Here is a 19770-nt window from a genome sequence, read left to right as displayed (position 1 = left end):
TATTTTGTAACTCATCCAACGGGCTGGTATACGTATACCAAGATAATGAAACAAAATGATAAAGCAATGAAATTATTTTATTCGTTGAATCTATGGGTATATTCATAAACGCAATTACAGTGAGTTGGTGAATGACGGCATTGAATAAAGCAGGGGCCGGTACATCTCTCACAAAACAAATACATTGGTTTTATTTGATCGTCCTCACAATCATCGTTATTTTCAAAAGTAACATTCTGGCCACAGTCGATGCATGCCCCACAAAATGATACGTCTTCATTATCAAGGTTGACCTTCATTGGCATTTGTAGGAGCATGTCCAGGAAAATGTCATGTAATATGGTAATAGGTAGAGGAAGCTGGAAAATTTCATTTCTTTTAATTTTTAACATGTTGCACGAAATTACTTGCTTATCGCTTAGCTTAGCTACAATTTTATTAAAACACAATGAATAGAGACTATACATTTTTCACCTAGTATGCTACCGTTGTGGTTGTAATAATGACGTTAATGATGTTTTAAACATTATTTATTCGTCGATATGCGTAACTTGTCAAAATTTAAAGTAAGAAGTTAGCTACCTAACCGTAATAAAACCTTATTTTAAGTCTATAAAGCGGAATTTAGAAATGCAGTGAAACACGATCAAATTGCTATGTTTTTAATAATAAAATGAAACAGTGAAATGTGTAAAGACGCTTATAGTATTATAGATAAACTCAAACTTGAAACATCCTGTTCAACCATCCAGGCATAACTTAAAATATCTATTTTCATAAAATAAAAATATTCAACTCAATAACGAGTATTCCCGCCATCAGCGTCTCTGATCGCTTGAAGTCTGTCTCTCATTGAGCCAACCATTCTTGAGCATACTTCTGTACCTCTAAACGAATCCCAAACATCAAGAACGTGATTCTTTAAGTTTTGTGTCGTTCTCACCATCGAAGGATCCCAGTGTTGAACCATCAAGCCCCACAAATTCTCTATGGGATTGATGTCTGGACTTTTGGGTGGCATTTTGATTAAATGGAGACCGCTATGGCCATTAATCCAGCTTTGTACTATTCCAGCGTTGTGTACTGAGGAATTATCTTGAACAAATTTGATAAGTCTGCGTCCGTAAACTATATTTGCAGTCGGAATTAATACTTGCCCTAATATATCTTTATAAGTCTGACTGTTTAATCGACCTGTAATTTCAACAAGTTCGCCTGGTCCACTCGCACCCATCCAACCCCAATATCCGACAGAAATACGGCCGCTCCTGCGATTAGGGAGAACATTGCCCTGTTCATATCGACTATGGTTAACACGCCATAAACGAAGACGGCCATCTGCACAAGACGTGAACACTTTCTCATCGACAAACAAAACATCATTAAAATCGTAGTTTAAATACTTGTTGGCAAAATTCAACCTCAATATTTTGTGTCTATCTGTTAGTTGTGGTTTTTTGGCAGGCATTCTGTGGTGCAGGCCAGCATCATGCAAGCGACGTCTTATTGTATGGCAAGACACATTCAATTGGGCAGCGTAAGTGCTCGTGTTCACAAATCTGCGATACCGAACGTCCTCGATCAACTGCTGATCCTGTAATAACGAGGTTTTCTTAGGACGGCCAAAGGACACGTGATTTACTACAGCACCCTCGTGTGCCCATCTATCCTTCCACAGATATACGGTTTTTCTCTGAAAAATAAATTATTCATCATAATTTTTTTAGATAACCTTTTAACTATAAAACTACTTTTAACTATTTTGACGAGAATTTCAACTCTCTAACTATAGGTATTACGGTTCAAGAGATAGAGCCTAGTGACAGATGGACGAACATACTTTGATGACTTAGTAGTAGGGTCCTAATCGAATCTGTTACAGGAATTAGAAAATGCTTTAAACCATGCGTGGTCTCATACCATACATCGGAAAAATAGTCTTAAATTAAGTTAAATCATTAGTTACTAATTTAAAGCATAAATCCCCATGCTAGATTATCGCGAAGTCTGCCGATATCTAAGACAATACTAGCGAATTTTGTTGATACCGATGTGTAATTCTAATAGCCCGAAAATTGCCCTGGCCAAAAACGTTGTATGGCGTAAGGAATATGTAGTAGGTATAAGCTATTCTTATAACTTTAAACATTACTTACCGAGACGCCCAATTCATCAGCAATGTCGGACACAGAAACGCCTTCTTCACATAAGGCAACAATTCTATGCTTAGTATGTTCACTTATGCGGTACATTTTTAAGAGATAATTTCCTAAACTAACTGACAATATCCGTCAAACCTCAAAATTATATTTTCAAAACTAAATTGCAGCCATTTGTCAGGAATACTATTTAAAGGCCAGTTATCAATACAACTCAACATTATCAATAATTGTCTTACCTACTTGAAAGAAGACTCTTTACATAAGTGGCTGGCCACTTGAAAATGAAGTATTGCCGTAGGTGTGTACATGTTAATGGAAACGTGGGGTGTATACATATTAATGAATTTTATTTGATACCAAATTTATGCGTTGATTGATGAGGGCATCATATTGAACCTGCTGCTTATATACTTATCTTGCCAACAACGTATACATATTTATACACTTTTTGATGTTTCCTCATATATGATCTTACAGATGACGTCGTTTTTTGAGATTCTGTGGTGTATATATATCTTTGCCCTTGACTGTACCTACACGCTTTTGTTCTTTATCAAATCGTCCTCGAGACCTTTCTAATGAGCTTTGGCTGAATATATTTGTGTTTTTCCATCGAGAAGTATCTGAATCATCAAATCAGCTCGATGTTAATACCTATATTAATGCATAGTCATAGGAATAACGGTATTACACCAAATTTCAATTGAATTAGTCACCGGGAAGTACTTACAAGTGAAAAATAGTATAGGTATACTATACCTATAATTAGTATTGTAGCGGGGGTGCGTGCGGGGAGAGATGGTGTCGAAACTCGAAATGAATAATCTTATATTCAGCGTAGTACAATGATGACGAATATGACGCGTTCCCCAACCGGCAAGGAGCAAGAAGGCCGGAGCGGAAGCACGTTGGTCAAAGACGAATACTAGCTATAGCGCGTAGTTCCACGAGGGAAGCAGAGGGCTATAGGTAGCACTAGTCAGTACCGAATATTCGATACAAAACAAATTTCAGGCGGCGGACCTAACCAAATCGGGGGAAATCTTAACACCGCGATCTACGAATCCGTTGGCGTTTTGCCGGCGACATCTAGCGGCGCTTTAGGGAACTAAAACAGTGCCGCCGCTCATCGTTGGAGGTCGCTAGTAGGTCCCCATCGGAGGGTTGCTTCTGCTACTTCCTGCTGGATGGCGTTAGTAGTAGTGGTTAGGGCGTTATTCGTCTTGCTTATGTTGTTTGTTTATTTTTTTCATTACAGTATTTAATTTGTAAATAGTAGGTAGTGATATCGGTTAATAATTTTCAAATACAGTACAAAGCCTGCACCAACAAACGTCTCTTTTTGGCCCAGTGGTTGACTGGTAGAGAATGCCTTAAGGCATTAAGTCCACCATTTGTACTTATTGTATGTGCAATAAAGTATAAATAAATAAAAATAGAAAAAAAATGAGGAGTGAAGCAAATAAATGCGGAGACGTTTTAGTCGTCACTGAAATAAAGACTCCTGATTCTGAGTAGAAACAGTAGTGAGTAGAGTTTTTCTGAAAAACACTAAGCATACTTATATATATAAAAAAATTACATTAGTTGCTTAGTTGCTACATTAGAGGCTTGATAACAATAATCTTAGAATAAACCTGGACAAAACAAATATTATGACATTTAAGCAAAGAACCAAATCTACTAGTTTAAACATAGTTTATAAGGGACATAAAGTGAATGAAACGGACATAACGAAATTTCTAGGATTAAGTATAGATAATAAGTTAACATGGAAAACACAAACTGACAATATATGTAATAAATTAAGTAAATATTCATACGCGTTGTACAATTTGAAAAAAATCGCAAACGAATCGACACTTTTAACCGCCTATCATGCTTATGTCACATCTAATTTAAGATATGGTATCCTTTTTCGGGGAAACTCCACCAATAAAGAATTTGTATTTAAGGCTCAGAAGAAATGCATACGAACAATTTGCGGTGTCCAAGAAAGTGAGCCATGTAAACCATTTTTCAAGAGTCTCAAAATTCTTACATTGCCATGTTTGTATATATACGAAATGGCCAATTTTGTAAATACAAACCACAGCCTATTTAGTAAGTTTAAAAGCGTTCGCCTTCAAAACAAACTAAAGTCTATGCAAAAAGTACCAAATAAAACGGCACTTCTACAAAAAAGCATACTTGGAATGGCTCACAAAATATATAACAAGTTACCGGCGAATATAATTGCATGTAAAAACAAGAATAATGTTTTTAAAAAAAACCTAAAAGCTTTTCTTACCGAGAAAGCATATTACTCTATTATAGAATTTTTGACTGAATTACCTAATTAAGATTTACTGCATGACATAACCCTGTTTTGACTATTATTGTTTTTCTGTGATATTATGATTAGCGTGTATTTTTATTGAATTTGTATGCCAATAGGCACGACATAGTGATACTGAAATATGTATTTAACATCTTGTAACTTACCTATGTTGAACAAATAAATCTTTGAATCTTTGAATCTTAGTTTCTTCATAGTGCCGGATATTTCATGTGAAATTCTTAAATTTGGTTTTAATGGCGGTTTCGTGTTAACCCGTAATTGTACGGGGTAGCTGGTAGATATTTTCTTTATTTCCTTTTAGCTAAAACGAATGATCTTGCTAGACGAATCGGCAATAAGACTTTATTCTTTTCATTTCTCTTTAGATTTTGCCCTAATTTTTACTTATATAACTATGTTCTTATTTCCTCAGCTCTATACCACGCCTGCACCAACAGCGAAGAATGTAACGACGGTCTCAACTGCGGCACCCCAAACATCACTGACAAAGCCCCTCACCTCCGCATGCTGGGGCCTAAAGACACCATCTGTCTCTGCGACACTGAGAGCGGCTTTAGAGAAAAGGACCATACTTGCAGCGGTAAGTTACCTTTAACTTTAAGACACCACTAGATTAAAACAAAGATTGTACCTAGGAATTTATAAAATTCCTAAGCTGGGACCTAAAGATCCAGATACCATCTGTCTCTGCGATGAAGTTCTTACCTTTAAAATACCACTAAAATTAAACAAAGATTGTAGGAACTTTTAATAATTCCCAAGCGTATACTGGGACCTAAAGAACCAGATCTCTGCGACGTTAATAGTGGCTTTATAGAGATAAGGACCCCTCCCTCTGCCTCAGATAAAGCCCCTCACTTCCGTATGCTTGGGCCTAAGGACACCATCTGTCTCTGCGACACTGAGAGCGGCATTAGAGAAAAGGGCCATACTTGCAAATGGTAAATTAAGATCTTAAAAGCATCACTGAACTGTTAGAGTAAAAGTTACAGGAACTGTGGGAACTGCTATAGCTACAGACACTGGACAAAGCCCCTTATAGTGTTGGAATGAACTCAATTGGCGTAAAATTAGTCTCAAGTTACGCGCGGCGCGCCAAACCTTTTGTTTCCTTATAATTTCCTGGCTTTAAGCCCCTCTTAACTGGCTCCGCAGTGCCACACACTTACGGAACACATACAATACACAGATTATTAGATGTATACTGTAGTCATGACGTATGCTTCCAGATGCCGACATCCTGAAGACGTCGCTATTCGCCATCGTCATCGTCTCCTGCATAAGGAAGATGCTGGCGAACTAGTTTATCACTACACGAGTGTCTGCACTTCATTATCGATCATTTATTCGCTGGTAAACTGTATTTTTATTAAATGATTTAAATAACAATGTAACTCAGGGGTTCCGAATCTTTTATGTAAGTCTTGTACTTGTTTTTTTTTCTCCTTTGTAACAAAATAGAAGAAGTTTTAAATCAGGGTTTCCCAAACTTTTTTGTAACGCTACTCCCTTTACATGTTAAAACTGAATGAAACCGTGAAATCTATGCGAAGCTAGAGAATTTCAGCTTTTTTCTTATACTAGACTTATTAATGGGATATAGACCGTGATTACCTTTTGTGTTTTTGTCAATATAAGTCTAGTGAAACTAACCGTGAATCATTCAAAACTCTTTTTTTAAATATTTAGACTGGTCAAAATAACCAATGCTTCCCTTCTATAAAACAATTAGTTCTTTGGCTTCATCGTAAACGTTTTTTAGCGAGATCTCCGTACCATACACCAAAAACGTCGAAAACTGTATAGTTAGTAATTTTATATGTATTTACAAACCGTATCCATGTCGATTGACTTATGTTATTTAATTATATTAACCTTTCTATTCAAGTACTTAATAATATTTTTCTTAATCAAATGCCTTGGGTATTGTGATTTGTTAATGATTACACATTGTTATGTAGTTTTTTTTTGGCGAAGCGATAAACAAAATACAGAAAAATACACTTAAAAGTGCGCAAGGTCGGATCATAAATTTGCTCTAAGTTACATTAATTAACTATTAATTGTAAACTTAAATATTATATTATTAATATTTTACAACATGATGTTACTAAATAATGCATAGCGCACCTTAGTACCTAATTAGTGTAATTTTTACGCTTCATAATCTAATAAAACATGCTAAAATGAAAGTACCTAATTAAAATACTAATTAATGTTTGTGCCTAAAATATCCGTCCTTTCAATAAATAAATGTCCAAACGTAAAAAAATGTAAATAGAATAATTACCAAACTATCACTTATCGTTACAATGCTTTTTAATTTGTGTTTTTACTAGTTTCATAGAAAAATATCTAGTGTGAATGTTACACACTTTGTTAACTAGAGAGTTTAAAAATATATATAATCAAAATAATTAAACCACGGCACGCTTTTAGGTATTTATTATATCACTTTGAGATTTTATTTTAGCCCAAAATACCTTGCCGAAATAATCTTTACTCCACAATATTTAGCAATTTGGTAATAGGTAGGTAATAGACTAATATAGACATAAGACTAGATGTTATTTCAAAATTCATTGTAATTTAGTGATTGCTACTGCATTTTTGGAATGTAGATCAAGTATAGATTTACAAATGTAATGTTTTATTTAAAGTTTTAATAAAGGCGATCAAAATGACGTTGTTTTTGAATTTTATCCCTAATGCGAATTCAATGAACTTCCAAAAGAAAATGTGTATTTTCAAGAGAAAATGCTTATACTATTAGTTAAAACCCCAAAGTCTACGTTTGAATTGGTTTCAATATATCATTAATATACTTTTATCAAATCGGAATCAATTTCGTTTTATATTTTTACTTTTAGCACTGAGTTGAGTTCGGAATTAATTGACTTAATCATGCAAGAGTTGTATCAAAGAGGATATAATAAGTTATATTTATCTTTGGTTGTATCAAGTTGTATCGTCTCTCTTGAAATTACTTAAACATACTTAAACATACGCTGTTATGAAAATGAAACGAGGTTCCCGATCACTAAATATTAGTACGTAGGCAATGTGTAGGCAAAAAGACGAGCCCTTCGTTTTGATCCGATTTGATCCGTCGATTTATTTATTTTTACATGAAATTTACCTATTTTCCGACAACAGCGCCATCTAGTTAATCAATACTAATAGGCACTTTGGTTTTTTGTGCTACTGATTCACAGATGTCGCTTTAGTTATGTCAATGTATCATTGTATCCATCTATTACGGAGTTATATCTATCTTTGGTTATGTGAACAATGATTATGCTACTCAACAGCAGATGGCGTTGTTATGTAATTTATCACGGGATACAAAAATAAAAACAGTGCTTAATTTTGTTTGTTGCTCGTGGTTATTTAAAAATAATATGTTTTTATATAAAAAAGTTTTTTTTTTTAATTACAACAATATTTTGCTGCAAATGTTTGGCTTAAAGGTCTCGTAGCCAGGCCATTAAAAAAAACAGTTTTCAAATGTCAATGTCATAATGTCAAAATCACATTGTCGTATATATATAATACTTAGGTAGTATTGGACATTATTGGTAATTATTGTTTTAGTCCCAAAATTCAGGATGTCCAAAGATCCACTCGACGAGTTACTACAATTCCTAAAACCTGATTCCAGGATAGATCTGAAACATATCGCCTTGGACCATTTAGTTGGTTTATCAGGCAGCGAGGAAGGAATTTATACGTTGCTCAAAAACGAGCAAGTGATCTTAAGTATCATTGAGTTAACTAGTGATAATGTGGATGAGGTCGCTAAAAATGCTCTTTTAGCGCTTGTAAACATCACAGCCAACGCCAAGGGAGCATCAGAGATACTAAAATACCGTCCGAGTACTTGTAAAAACATAATTGAGTTGCTTATAGGTTATGTTCTTAATCCTAATAAAAAAGATGCAGATGCAGCTTGTATGATACTTTCCAACCTAACCCGGCTTGAAGATGAGTTGGAAGTGTGTTTAGACACATTAATACCCAAGTTAAATGATATTCTGAATGTTTACGTCAACATTGACTTCAACAAAATAGGTTCGAAATTACACTACCTTGCAGCCATGTTTAGCAACCTGAGTTGCAGTAGCAGAATACGCAAATGGCTGACAGAAGAGAACCCACATGTACCTTTGATTAAAATCCTGCCATTTTGCAATTACGAGCAATCTAACATTCGTCGCGGCGGTGCTATAGGAACTATAAGAAATCTATCATTTGACATTGAATACCATGATATATTACTAAACCCTGATTTAGATATACTTACATATCTGCTAAACCCTTTAATGGGCAACGAGGATTATCCGGATGAAGAAATGGATGTGCTGCCGATAGCATTGCAATACTTACCCAAAGAGAAAAAGAGAGAATTAGATGTAGATATTCGGAGAATGATTTTAGAGACGCTAAACAAGTTCTGTAGTAAACGGAACTGTAGAGAGATTCTACGGAACAATGGAGTGTATTATGTGTTACGAGAGTACCACAAGTGGGAGAAAGACCCGAAAGTTTTATTAGCATGTGAGAATGTCGTAGATATTTTGATTCAAAAGGAATCTGAAGTTGGTGCAGAAGATTTGTCAGCCATCAATGTACCAGAGGATTATAAGGAGAAGTTTGAAAAGATGGATGAAGATTATATAAAAAGTGCTGAATCTTAACTTTATTAGCTAGATTAAGTTATAAATAAATGCATTTATTTATGGTTTTTAAAGCTGTTGTTTTATTTAATTACTACTACATTATTAGTTTATTACTATAGATGGTTGGACTAAAGCAAAGGGGGCGCAGGACTTAGAAATTTTTTGATGGGGTTGGTGTTATTATGACACCTATTTTATGATGCTATCGTATAGAAGACGCTAAAATAAGCAAGTTTTGTAGAAAAAACTTTTTCTCTAAAATCAAAAATGGCCGAGATATTGGACCTGAAAGTTGAGCCGATTTTTAGGACAGAAAAAGTTCGATGGGTGTTGTTGTCATTATGACCCCTATTTTTTTATGATGCTATCGTATAGAAGACGCTAAAATAAGCATGTTTTGTAGGAAAAACTTTTCTCTAAAATCAAAAATGGCCGAGATATTTGACCCGCAAGTTGAAACCACTGGAACAGTAAAATTAAGTAACAGAGACAAGATAGGTGCGACGACGAGCGAAGCGAGGAGGAGTGTGTTAGGTTGACCGCGATGATCGCGCTCAAACAGAGCGCGAAGCCGAGCGAGCGAAGCGAGCGTGCCGCGGCAGCGGCCGGCGAGCGCCAGAACAGACGTGTTCTGCGCTCCGATTTAAATCGTCGAAAATTTTACAAGTTTAGAAATTTGCCAATTTTGAAGTCTATTATCTCGGTCATTTTTGATTTTAGAGAAAAAGTTTTTTCTATAAAACATGCTTATTTTAGCGTCTTCTATACGATAGCATCATAAAAAATAGGGGTCATAACAGGGACCGGCCCGCTATCCCTTATCGGGGTTTTATAAGGGTATTGCATAAGGCTTAACTCACCATACCCTTTGCCAGACGAAACCCTTTGTTTTGGTTTTAAAAACCCTTATATAAAGCTACCACATTTGAGTAATCGGTAGCCCAAATACCCTTACAAAACCCTTATCATCCGCTCACCAATACCTTGCATATTGCTTATAAGGGTTAGCCTTATAAAGGGCTTTCCTTTTAGCATATAAGCGTGCTAATTTAAGTCGTCTACCTTGTTCATAAAGCATACATTACTTCGAATCCGAGCGATCGTCGGCGGCGACGGCGGCGTTCTTTGACTAGGCAAGTATTTTGTTTCCTTTTCATACACTACCGTAGATATATACTAATCCTGTCTCTTTCACGCAAAGGGAAACCTTTATAAAAAGCGCTTAAAGATAAGGGTAACCCTTATTAAGAGCTAGCCTTATTTTTGGTTAGCTTTTCGGTAAGGGTTAGTCAAAGGTAAGGGTATGAATGGGCTTGCAGCTCAAAAGGGAAAGTCTTTCAATGTGTTAGCCGTGTTTAAGTGTCGCCCATTGAAAGGGTTTTATCGCGGAAAGGGTTGTCCGGTCCCTGGGTCATAATGACAACAACACCCATCGAACTTTTTCTATGTCCTAAAAATCGGCTCAACTTTCAGGTCCAATATCTCGGCCATTTTTGATTTTAGAGAAAGTTTTTTCTACAAAACATGCTTATTTTAGCGTTTCGAATGAAATTTTTCCAAGTGTTTTATGATTCCTGTATAATTTTCACTTTTGGTCAAAAAATTTCTAAGTCCTTATATTGCGCCCCCTTTGCTTTAGGCGGACCGAATGAGATATGAATATCGTTATCTCATTCTAGCAAATAGCTTTGTCCCTACTTACGTAAGTAAAACTTACAAGTGTAATCCTGGCCTAAAAATAGTTTTTTGAAATGTACCTACCTTATCTGTAATGTGGAAATAAAAAGCTATTTTATTAATTATGTGTGGTAATCAAAATTCGTTGGTTCAAACCTCGGTTGTGCTGTACATATTGATTGAGCATAAAAAATCGTTTTCAATAAGATGACGAAATGTCGGTCAAGATCCTTATCATACACATACAAGAAAAGCAAGAAAGTCATGTAAATACTGAATTTACAACTGTAAGTAGGTGGAATGACCAGTTATCCAAGGATATATCTCAGCTAAATCCAAAATAGAAATATATACATAAACAGTCTCACTTACCTATCTTAATTATGATTGTCATGACAGCCAAAGGTCCTTCTTGGTTGTGCCCCTTCTATAGAAAGTTCCTGCCTTCTTGGTTGTGCCCCTTCTATAGAAAGTTCCTGCTTGCTTTTTAACTGTGTCTTGATTTTGATTGATTTGATATACGTTATATCTACAGTTCACACTGGAATTCTTGTCTTGTCTTGGCATCGCATGGCAACCCCACATGCCCACGCACCCTCAGCTGAAAAATCCTCAGCATCACTTTCTGCACGCATTTTATTTATTTGATTTGACACTGACACTACTACCAATATTAGACCAAATGTGAGTATTATATTCTTTGGACCTTTTGGACCAATTCTTTCTTGAAAGTAGAAAAGAAAGCAGGCCGTATGCGTTTTGACAAAAAAGTTCAGTTACCGCAGGTCCCGTACTGCGGTAACTGAACTTCAGTTTTGCAGCTACAATATTTTAGGGCCACTCCACACTGAAGTCTCCCGAGCGTCAGCGTCAAGTCAACGCTATGGTTGCTGCTCGACGCAGCGTTGGCGCAACTGCGCAACGACACCGTTTTCCATTATACAGTCTGGCAAAAACAAATAGAAATTAAAAAGTGGCAACACTGTAGTGTTGTCCCGTTTTTCTTAGATTGATTTGAAAGGGACGACACTACAGTGTTGACACTTTTTTAATTTCTACTCTTTGCCAGACTGTAGACGCCTAGACGCCGACGCTCAAAGACGCTAGTGTGGGGTGGCACTTCCAATACGCGTCTTAACCTTTTGAACGCCAAAAACACCATGACATGTTGCTGTTATATCTATTATATTTTTGGTTTGTTTAATATATATTTATGTATGTCTATTTTAATTTTCTTATTTGTGTATGTTTATTTATTTACTGTAATTGTGTGTATTAAAGTATGCTTCATAACGTTTTATGCAACACATACTCTTCTTGACCGATTTGTTTCCGCTACCCAAAGGTTGTCTGGAAGAGATCGCTCTTCAGCGATAAGACCGCCTGTTGTTTACCCCCTATCCTTAATCAATTGTTTCTGTAAGCTGTATCTTAGGTGTGCCAATAAATCTATCTATCTAACACCTTGTCGTCGTTACTAGTCGTGTACCACATAACATATGCTAATCTATGGTGCCCACAGCGCCAGGGACAACTATAGGTGTTATGTCGGACGCTGTCAAAGTAACCTTCACACTTTCAAGTAAGGTTTACGTTAGCTCGCTTGCGCCCGCCTTGCCGCCTGCTTGCTTGCTTGCTTGGCGCCTTGACGTGTCAGTTATGTTTTTGTTTATAACGTAAGGCAAATAAATAACAAAAATAAGCAAGTTGTTTATTTATAACCACAAATATTCTGATCACAAATAGCAAACATTTTACATTATGGCACTTTCTTGTAGGTAAACACAATTATATTTAATAAAATGTGTATCACTACACATAAGGGAGGTAGAGTTAGACCAAGCGAATTTGATAGCACAGATTTTGAAAATACTTGCACAGTCTGTGCTATCAAAACTTCGCTTGGCCTAACTCTACCTTCCTAACTTGTATTAACATCATACCTAATACAATTTAGTAGACAGATCAAAACAAAATAACTAAATAACCCTTTCATGACGTAATTGTTCACAAAACTAAACATAACTAATTAACTATTGGAGTTGAAACTAGATCCATGGGGTCCCAGCGCGCACAAGTTGTTTGCAGAAATCGCGAAGCGTCTGGTTGACGTAACTGGTGACCGAAGAGCTGGCGGCTTTCTCGCACATCGTATCAGCATTGCGATACAACGAGGAAATGCCGCCAGCATCCTTGGTACAATGCCTCAAGGGCCTATTTTAGATTTAAGCTAGTTATTAATTTCGTTTACGTAGTACCACTGTATATATCTTGTATGTAAATATTTAGTAGATTATAATTAACTATCTAGAAACAATTTGTAGTCAACTTAACAATATAATTTTCCTTACATAAGAGTTTTCTTTTAGGACCTTTTATTATAAACCAAGTAGGTAAATATCACATACTTCTAAAAGTGGAAGTTCGAAAATGCGACTTTATTATATTTGCAGAAGGTTCAAATTACAACGACAACACTTTTGACCGCCAAAGACTGTCGGAAGAACAGAAAATTCTCATGTCAAACGACAAATATGGCGTCGTTTCACAATTAACGGGTTAAAATAAAAATATTGATTGCATAAAAACAAAAACAAAAATAAGTTTGGCGTTCTCACATCAATTTGTTACCACCAGTGGCAAAGAGTTATTTATTGTAGAAGAGTTAATCTTTGAGAAAAGTGGCATTTAGGGCGCTTTTTTACGCCTTCTGTACAGTCTGGCAAAAAAGGGTAGAAATTAAAAAAGTGGCAACACTGTAGTGTCGTCCCGTTTTTCTTAGATTGATTTGAAAGGGACGACGCTACAGTGTTGCCACTTTTTAATTTCTACTCTTTTTTGCCAGAATGTACATATCATACATTAAGTAATCTGTACATTTATGTGATAACATATTTTTTTTTTTAAATTCGTCTAATAAGGTATCCAAATTCTAAACATAACGAGGTTATTTTAAGGTTTATATATAACAATGGGGCTGGCCGGTGGAAGTATTTAACAGATGGCGCCGGCATAGGTTTTACCTGTCAATCCTACAAATAGTGTCAAATACTTGTTTACAATGCATGTGCTCAGTGCGTTTCCTACGGAGCCATATCATGCGGAAAGTACTACTTTTCCGCACTAGTGCTTTTTGTTTTCAATTTTTTTTTACAGTACATATGGTGCTACTTTCTCGCACTAGTGCGGAAAAGTGCTCTTTTCCGCACTAGTGCTTTTTGTTTTCAATTTTTTAATAATTAAACTTATTTGCCATGATATGTTTTTTTATTTACTCGCACAATGCATAGTAAAACATTGTATGATACACGTGCGTAAAGATGATTTCCGCACTTGTTGCATAAATAGCTATTTTTATGGGTGGATGCCTATGCTGGCGCAATCTATAAAAACCTTTGATAGTTGCGAATCCCATTGGGAATTAGCACCACTAGAGCTTTACTAAATATAAGAGTAATAATATCAAATTTCTGTAAGTAATAACAAATAATAATACTGGAAACAAAAACTACTTTTTTATCTTACTAGATATGGCACAGTCTTACATTTTAGCATAATTAAAGAACTATGTTAACACATTCAGTGCCAGCGAGCTACGAGCGTAGCTGATAGCATGGGAAAACCCGTATGTAGCGAAAAGCGCCTATCGGGTCACTGGCAGTGAATGTGTTAAAGGTATGAATTAGTGCAAATTATTGTAGCCACTAATTTGCCAGCTAAAGTAGATGGCGCTAGTTCGACAATCCAGTTTCCACTAAGCTCAATGTGATAGAATTTATTGCTGGAATTACCGTCATAGCGCAACAACTACTCGTATTTGTATATAGTCAGACAAAGCTAAACCAGACGGTGCAAGTTTTAACGTCATAATTTCGTAGAAGTTTAAAGTTTAAAATAACACTTGGCGTGTGGGCTATCAAAATCGCTGCCAACTTAGCTTGGTCTACCTCTACATACGCTGTTGTCAGAAAGGAAGAGCTACACTCCTTCTGTTCTACAGGATTTCTTTGAGTAAAAAATGTGTAAAAACGTAAGTGTGAAAAGCGACGAAAGAGCTAGTAAACGGTTCCCTTATACATAGAGGGTCCATATTTAGCTGTCGAACCAGCTACAATAATTTACAGTAGTATTCGCGTCTACGCGGATTTTTTTACTGGTTCCCTTATAGAGGGAACACATTTACTTTAATTACATGGCTCCTAAAAGTGCCATATTTAGCTGTCGAACCAGATACAATAATTACCAGTAGTATTCGCGTCTACGCGGATTTTTTTACTGGTTCCCTTATAGAGGGAACACATTGACTTTAATTACATGGCTCCTAAAAGTGCCATATTTAGCTGTCGAACCAGCAACAACAATCTGCAGTAATTTTCTACGCGTTTTTTTTACATGTCTATCTCATTTATAAAACAGCCTTGAATACAAATTAACTCAGATGGTTGATTGTGACAAAATCTAGTTTAAATGATTAAGGGTCCATGGCAAGCTCGGTTCTCCATACAAACATAGTTCCTCTCTCATTTTAAAAAGACTAGCTAGATTGCTCTTAAACTTTTTACTTACAATAGGATAAGGTATATCTATGTCTGTAATTAGTTAATGTAGCTTAAGATACCATAGTTAAAAAAATACAGCGAATTTAAGTTTTTCATATAAAACTTGTTTTTGCTCTATTTCGTTGGTTTTATAAACTGGAGCTATATAAACTAATTTCAGACCTAGATATACCTCATGTCATTGAATGTGCAGTTTCATTACAATCCAACACGTAGTTTTAAAATGAGAGCGGGACTACGTTTGTATGGGGAAAGTGCAATTGCGCCGAGCTTGCCGGGGACTCTTAACTCAGATGATTGATTGTGACAAAATCTAGTTCAAATGATTAATAAAATTTATTATTATCACTGTTTCCTCACTTATATTTCTCTATGCCAATAGCATTGACTGTAATCCAGCGAAGCAGAGAATAGATGTAATGCTGTTGGTTGATCCCCGGACGGCTCCTAACTGGGTTAATCTTACTCTGAGGTAGAAGGCATAGGGCGATAGTTCTTGACGCCCTCCATCCTGGCCTGGCGGCGTTCAGAGGGCGTAGCGCCCTTGATTTTGGTGATGATGTGAGGCCCTTTCTTGGACATGTCAGGTTTGTAGGATGTGCATGGCTCCTGAAATATAAAAACAATATTATTACTAAAGTACTTACTAGAGTTAGACCATGCTAAGTTGGCAGAGATTTTGATAGCCCAAACGGTGCAAGAGCTATTTTAAACTTCAAACTTCGATAAGATTATGACGTTTAAACATAGCATAGTATATACAAGTAGTTATAGACGCGCCATCGAGCGACCAGGTGTAAGAGAAAGAATGTTCATACAAAATTTGGGCAGCATAGGATTTTTTCTCTTTCACTCTTATAAATTTCGGTATTTCGCCATCGCCTCCTACCTATGATGCCAGATGCCACCGGGTCGGTGATAAGGACAAAGCATGGCACTATTTTCTCTTTCCTCTTAAGACTATCTTTCTCTATCAAAGAGTGTCAGACCCTTGCGTTTAAATACTTTTTTGGTTCAAATTCAGATAACAGCATTCGGAGTTAACACGTTTGGGTAATGTAGGACGGCAGGTGAGAATATTCGGAGAGCAAAAAGCTGTTACATAAATTTGAGCCCTATGTGTAGCACGCTAAAACTTACGCCTTTAAAACTGGCGTGATCCTTTTCACTAATGAGAAATGAGGTAGCCACCGCGGTGCACAAAATAAACAATGTCTTTTGTTTAACGGCGTAGGGTTTGGGCGAAAAAATCATTTGAGATAATTCATATTATAGCTTGGTTCAACTCTAACCTTCGCCCGTAACTTTGTGCAGTCTATGATGTAAAGTAAAACTAGTGAAACTTAAAATGGCGTTTTGAAAATCTCCCGCACCCCGCATGCGGGCCTCGACCAATGAAAACAGTTCCCCGAATGCGGGCCCTATGGAACGCTAGCTATATCTCACGCACCCCGCATCTATCCTATCGCCCAATGAAACAAGAGCATTTCTAGTTCCTTGTACTTACCTTACAAGCGCCTGGCGTCCGTTGGCTCGTTGGGTGGACGACATCCGGAAAATTGCGGGTCACTTCTGGATGAGATTAGCTCAGGACCGGGACAAGTGGCGTACTAGAAGAGTTATGCTCAGCAGTGGGTGATAAAGGGCAGATATGATGTGCTTCTTCTTCTTCTTCTTGTGTTAGGGGCTATATAAGGCTCCAAAGCCTAATATCATTGCGACCATCCTACCACCTACTACAACTCTCAATCCAAACCTGCAACTTCAAACAGCTGCAGGATCTTTTTGATTTCGAGAGACTAACTCCTCCGGGCGCAATATATGTCTGCCCAGGATTAAGTCACGAGTACGCATTAGGCAGGGGCACAATGTGAGGATGTGCAGGAGCGTCTCCTCTGCCTCCATACAGAGTCTGCACCGCCCCATGTCACGTTTCCCCATAGTGTGCATGTGCTTATTTAGGCCGCAGTGCCCGGTAAGCACCCTTACCAAGTTGCGCAGTTGGTTCCTAGACAGCGCTAAGGCGTTCGAAGATATGATGTGCTTACCTCCTCCCAATTCTCATCAGTCTGAACAACGGGTATTGGCGGCAGCTCACGCGGCATCACCTCGTCTTCAACCACAAATTTTTGCGTGTCGAAGAGGAACCGCTTTGGGCATGTTGAAACGTGGAACTGTGGATAATTTAAAACACTAAGAATTTTATAACAGATTAGTTAGTAAAGTTATTAGTTATAAGATTAGTTTTTTTTTTAGTTAAGTAAATGGATAGAACATATATTTTATTTACATACATAAACGACCAATTAAAACATATAGATAAACTAGCGACCCGCCCCGGCTTCGCACGGGTAAACCTACAAATTATACACCTAAACCTTCCTCTTGAATCACTTTCAATTTATCTATTTAAAAAAACCGCATCAAAATCCGTTGCGTAGTTTTAAAGATCTAAGCATACATATGGACAGACAGACAGCAGGAAGCGACTTTGTTTTATACTATGTAGTGAAGTTGTTTCCCAACAGCATCCTGCGAATGATAGCGGACAGGGTTGACTGTCCCTACTTGTACACTGCAAGGAATTGCATTCTCCCGTCAGTGTTATTTTGTTTTAAATTTAAGTCTCGCTGTACCTACCCCCTTAGTTTGTAAGTGTTACTAATGTGTCTTGGTTACATGAAATAAATGCATTGAATTTGAATTTAACTAATATAATAAAAAAAAAATTTAAGTGTATTTGGGTAACTCCAAAAGGAAAATACACTAAAAGAGTTTGAGTGTGTACTCTATGTTCAGGAAAATTTTGTTTTCCAAGTTGCAATTTCTGCCATTAGCAATCTTAACATTGGTATTTTTTATTTCTAATTATTTATTTATTTTCTAGTATCTTTTTTAGAAGGTCAAATGGCAGCCGCTTTCGTAAAAACTAGGGCCTACGCCAGTTCTTGGTATTAGTAGCGGACCCCAGACTCTCAAGAGCCGTGGCAAAAAGCTGGGACAGTACGAGGAAGATGATGACGACTTACATCCAGCTCAGCATCGTTGACCACATGCGTGCTGTCGAACGGGCAGGACACTTTGGGCATGTTCGGATATTGCTTGCGGCACTTTTGAAGATGTATGTGCATCCGGTAATGTTCCACTTGGTGTGCCTTGTTGTATGGGCAGGTCATCATTTGATGAGGTTTGGGGACGACTACGGTGCTGTAAAAAATTTTTAAGGAAAATATAGGAATTTTTAATTCCCATTTAGCCCAAGATACACTATGGGACAAAGCGAAGTTGTACAAGTTCGCACAACTTTGCATGACATGTATCTGGCGAACAACCAAAACTTAATAAATAGTTTCAATTAAAACTACAGCGAACATGATCGGTCCAGTAGTTTTTGAGTTGTTGCAAAAATCTTCTCAGTAAAAAGACACAAAGTGGGGCAAAGGTACTCCCTTAGTTTGGCCTATTTTGACAGAATAGTAACTACGAAACCCTACACTGCATGGCCCGACATGCTCTTGGCCGATTATTTTGAATTTGATAGAAATAAAGATATTCTATTCTATTCCTTGAAACATGATTGCCTTCAAGATCAGCCTGTATGAAGTACTGTGAGGCGATGGATAAGCGTGAATCATCTGTTTTGTATTAGTTTTTTTTTCTTACATTTGTTCTGTTGTCCTTTCTAGACTGTATCATGTACCTAGTTGTATAAATACTTTCTATTATAAATTTCTCAGTGTATTAGTTCGCTGTAATGCTGTGTAAATTTTTTGAATTAATAAAATAAAATAAAAATCAGGGTATTCTACAACGAATTTTGTTTCTTGTAAGTAACGGTAATAATTACAATATAGTGAAATATCATGTTTCAGCAAACGCCGGCCTGTGGTAAATTAATTAAAGTCCAGGTTTCGGTTGTATTGGATGAATTTTGAGTAATATCTATCGTGTACAACAACCATAACTTGTAAACAAGTTACAGTTGACAAAATATGATTCTGAAGGACTTACGAATACATGTTGAGCCTGTTGAGGTTTTGACGCAGTTCCTGGCAAAGACCAAAGAGTAGAATACTAATAATAATATAATAATGGTTCCTGGAGATGACGAGAAATTCCAAACACTTGGAACTTGGAAATCTTGGAATTTCAAAAGAAAAAACTGATTAAAATTGAATTGAACGAACGATTCGAACGAATGGAACGATTAAGGCAACTACAACTAGGAAAAAAACTTTTATATGGAGTTTGCATGGCAAACCATTGCCAACCAAACAAAACAAAACGTCAATGCTGTTTATTTGTCAAGTCCACGTTTGCTTTAGATACTTTTAGAGTTTTAGCTATAAAAT

General features: G+C 36.7%; 4 protein-coding genes across 12 annotated transcripts in view; 2 read left to right on the top strand and 2 right to left on the bottom strand.

The window, feature by feature from the left end:
* The window catches only part of LOC134753339 (uncharacterized), a 42063-nt gene extending 34876 nt beyond the window's left edge, over positions 1–7187 (top strand). For all 6 annotated transcript variants that reach the window (XM_063689209.1, XM_063689208.1, XM_063689210.1 and 3 more), the window contains 2 exons: positions 4916–5083; positions 5733–7187. In XM_063689209.1, the coding sequence (XP_063545279.1) occupies positions 4916–5083; positions 5733–5806 (242 nt within the window). In that variant the 3' untranslated portion in view covers positions 5807–7187. The remainder of the gene's footprint in view (positions 1–4915; positions 5084–5732) is intronic.
* The window catches only part of LOC134753331 (venom protease-like), a 93044-nt gene extending 81776 nt beyond the window's left edge, over positions 1–11268 (bottom strand). Inside the window, exon 1 of the mRNA XM_063689194.1 lies at positions 11232–11268. Coding sequence (XP_063545264.1) covers positions 11232–11253 — 22 coding nt within the window. The 5' untranslated portion in view covers positions 11254–11268. The remainder of the gene's footprint in view (positions 1–11231) is intronic.
* On the top strand, positions 8053–9253 carry LOC134753136 (protein HGH1 homolog). The gene has a single exon (XM_063688911.1). The coding sequence runs from the start codon at positions 8112–8114 to the stop codon at positions 9198–9200; it is 1089 nt and encodes a 362-aa protein (XP_063544981.1). The 5' UTR covers positions 8053–8111; the 3' UTR covers positions 9201–9253.
* Positions 11269–12562: 1294 nt separating the features above from the next.
* On the bottom strand, positions 12563–19612 carry LOC134753299 (gametocyte-specific factor 1-like). 4 transcript variants are annotated; one of them, XR_010128808.1, is made up of 5 exons: positions 19430–19612; positions 18448–18625; positions 17467–17592; positions 14965–16027; positions 12563–14929 (listed from the first exon to the last, which is right to left on the bottom strand). XR_010128808.1 is itself a non-coding variant. In XM_063689151.1 (4 exons), the coding sequence occupies exons 1-4, from the start codon at positions 19435–19437 to the stop codon at positions 15881–15883; spliced, it is 459 nt and encodes a 152-aa protein (XP_063545221.1). In that variant the 5' UTR covers positions 19438–19612; the 3' UTR covers positions 12563–15880. The 4 variants fall into 4 exon arrangements, 1 of the variants encoding a protein (XP_063545221.1); XR_010128810.1 differs by having other exon boundaries at positions 15087–16027; XR_010128809.1 differs by having other exon boundaries at positions 12563–15134; positions 15219–16027.
* Between the last annotated feature and the right edge of the window lie 158 nt (positions 19613–19770).

This window comes from Cydia strobilella, chromosome 26, assembly GCF_947568885.1.
Source record: "Cydia strobilella chromosome 26, ilCydStro3.1, whole genome shotgun sequence".
In the NCBI taxonomy this organism is placed as follows: domain Eukaryota; kingdom Metazoa; phylum Arthropoda; class Insecta; order Lepidoptera; family Tortricidae; genus Cydia; species Cydia strobilella.
Note: the sequence above shows the minus strand (reverse complement) of the source record. Positions and strands in the feature narration are given on the sequence as shown.

What these genes read in the sequence shown, in the direction of transcription:
- LOC134753136 (XM_063688911.1), top strand. Translation starts at nt 8,112, where the DNA reads ATGTCCAAAGATCCACTCGACGAGTTACTACAATTCCTAAAACCTGAT.
- LOC134753299 (XM_063689151.1), bottom strand. An exon ending in TCAACGATGCTGAGCTGGAT is followed by an intron (nt 17,593 to 18,447) that starts GTAAGTCGTCAT and finishes AATTATCCACAG; the next exon opens with TTCCACGTTTCAACATGCCC. An exon ending in CTGATGAGAATTGGGAGGAG is followed by an intron (nt 16,028 to 17,466) that starts GTAAGCACATCA and finishes TTTATATTTCAG; the next exon opens with GAGCCATGCACATCCTACAA.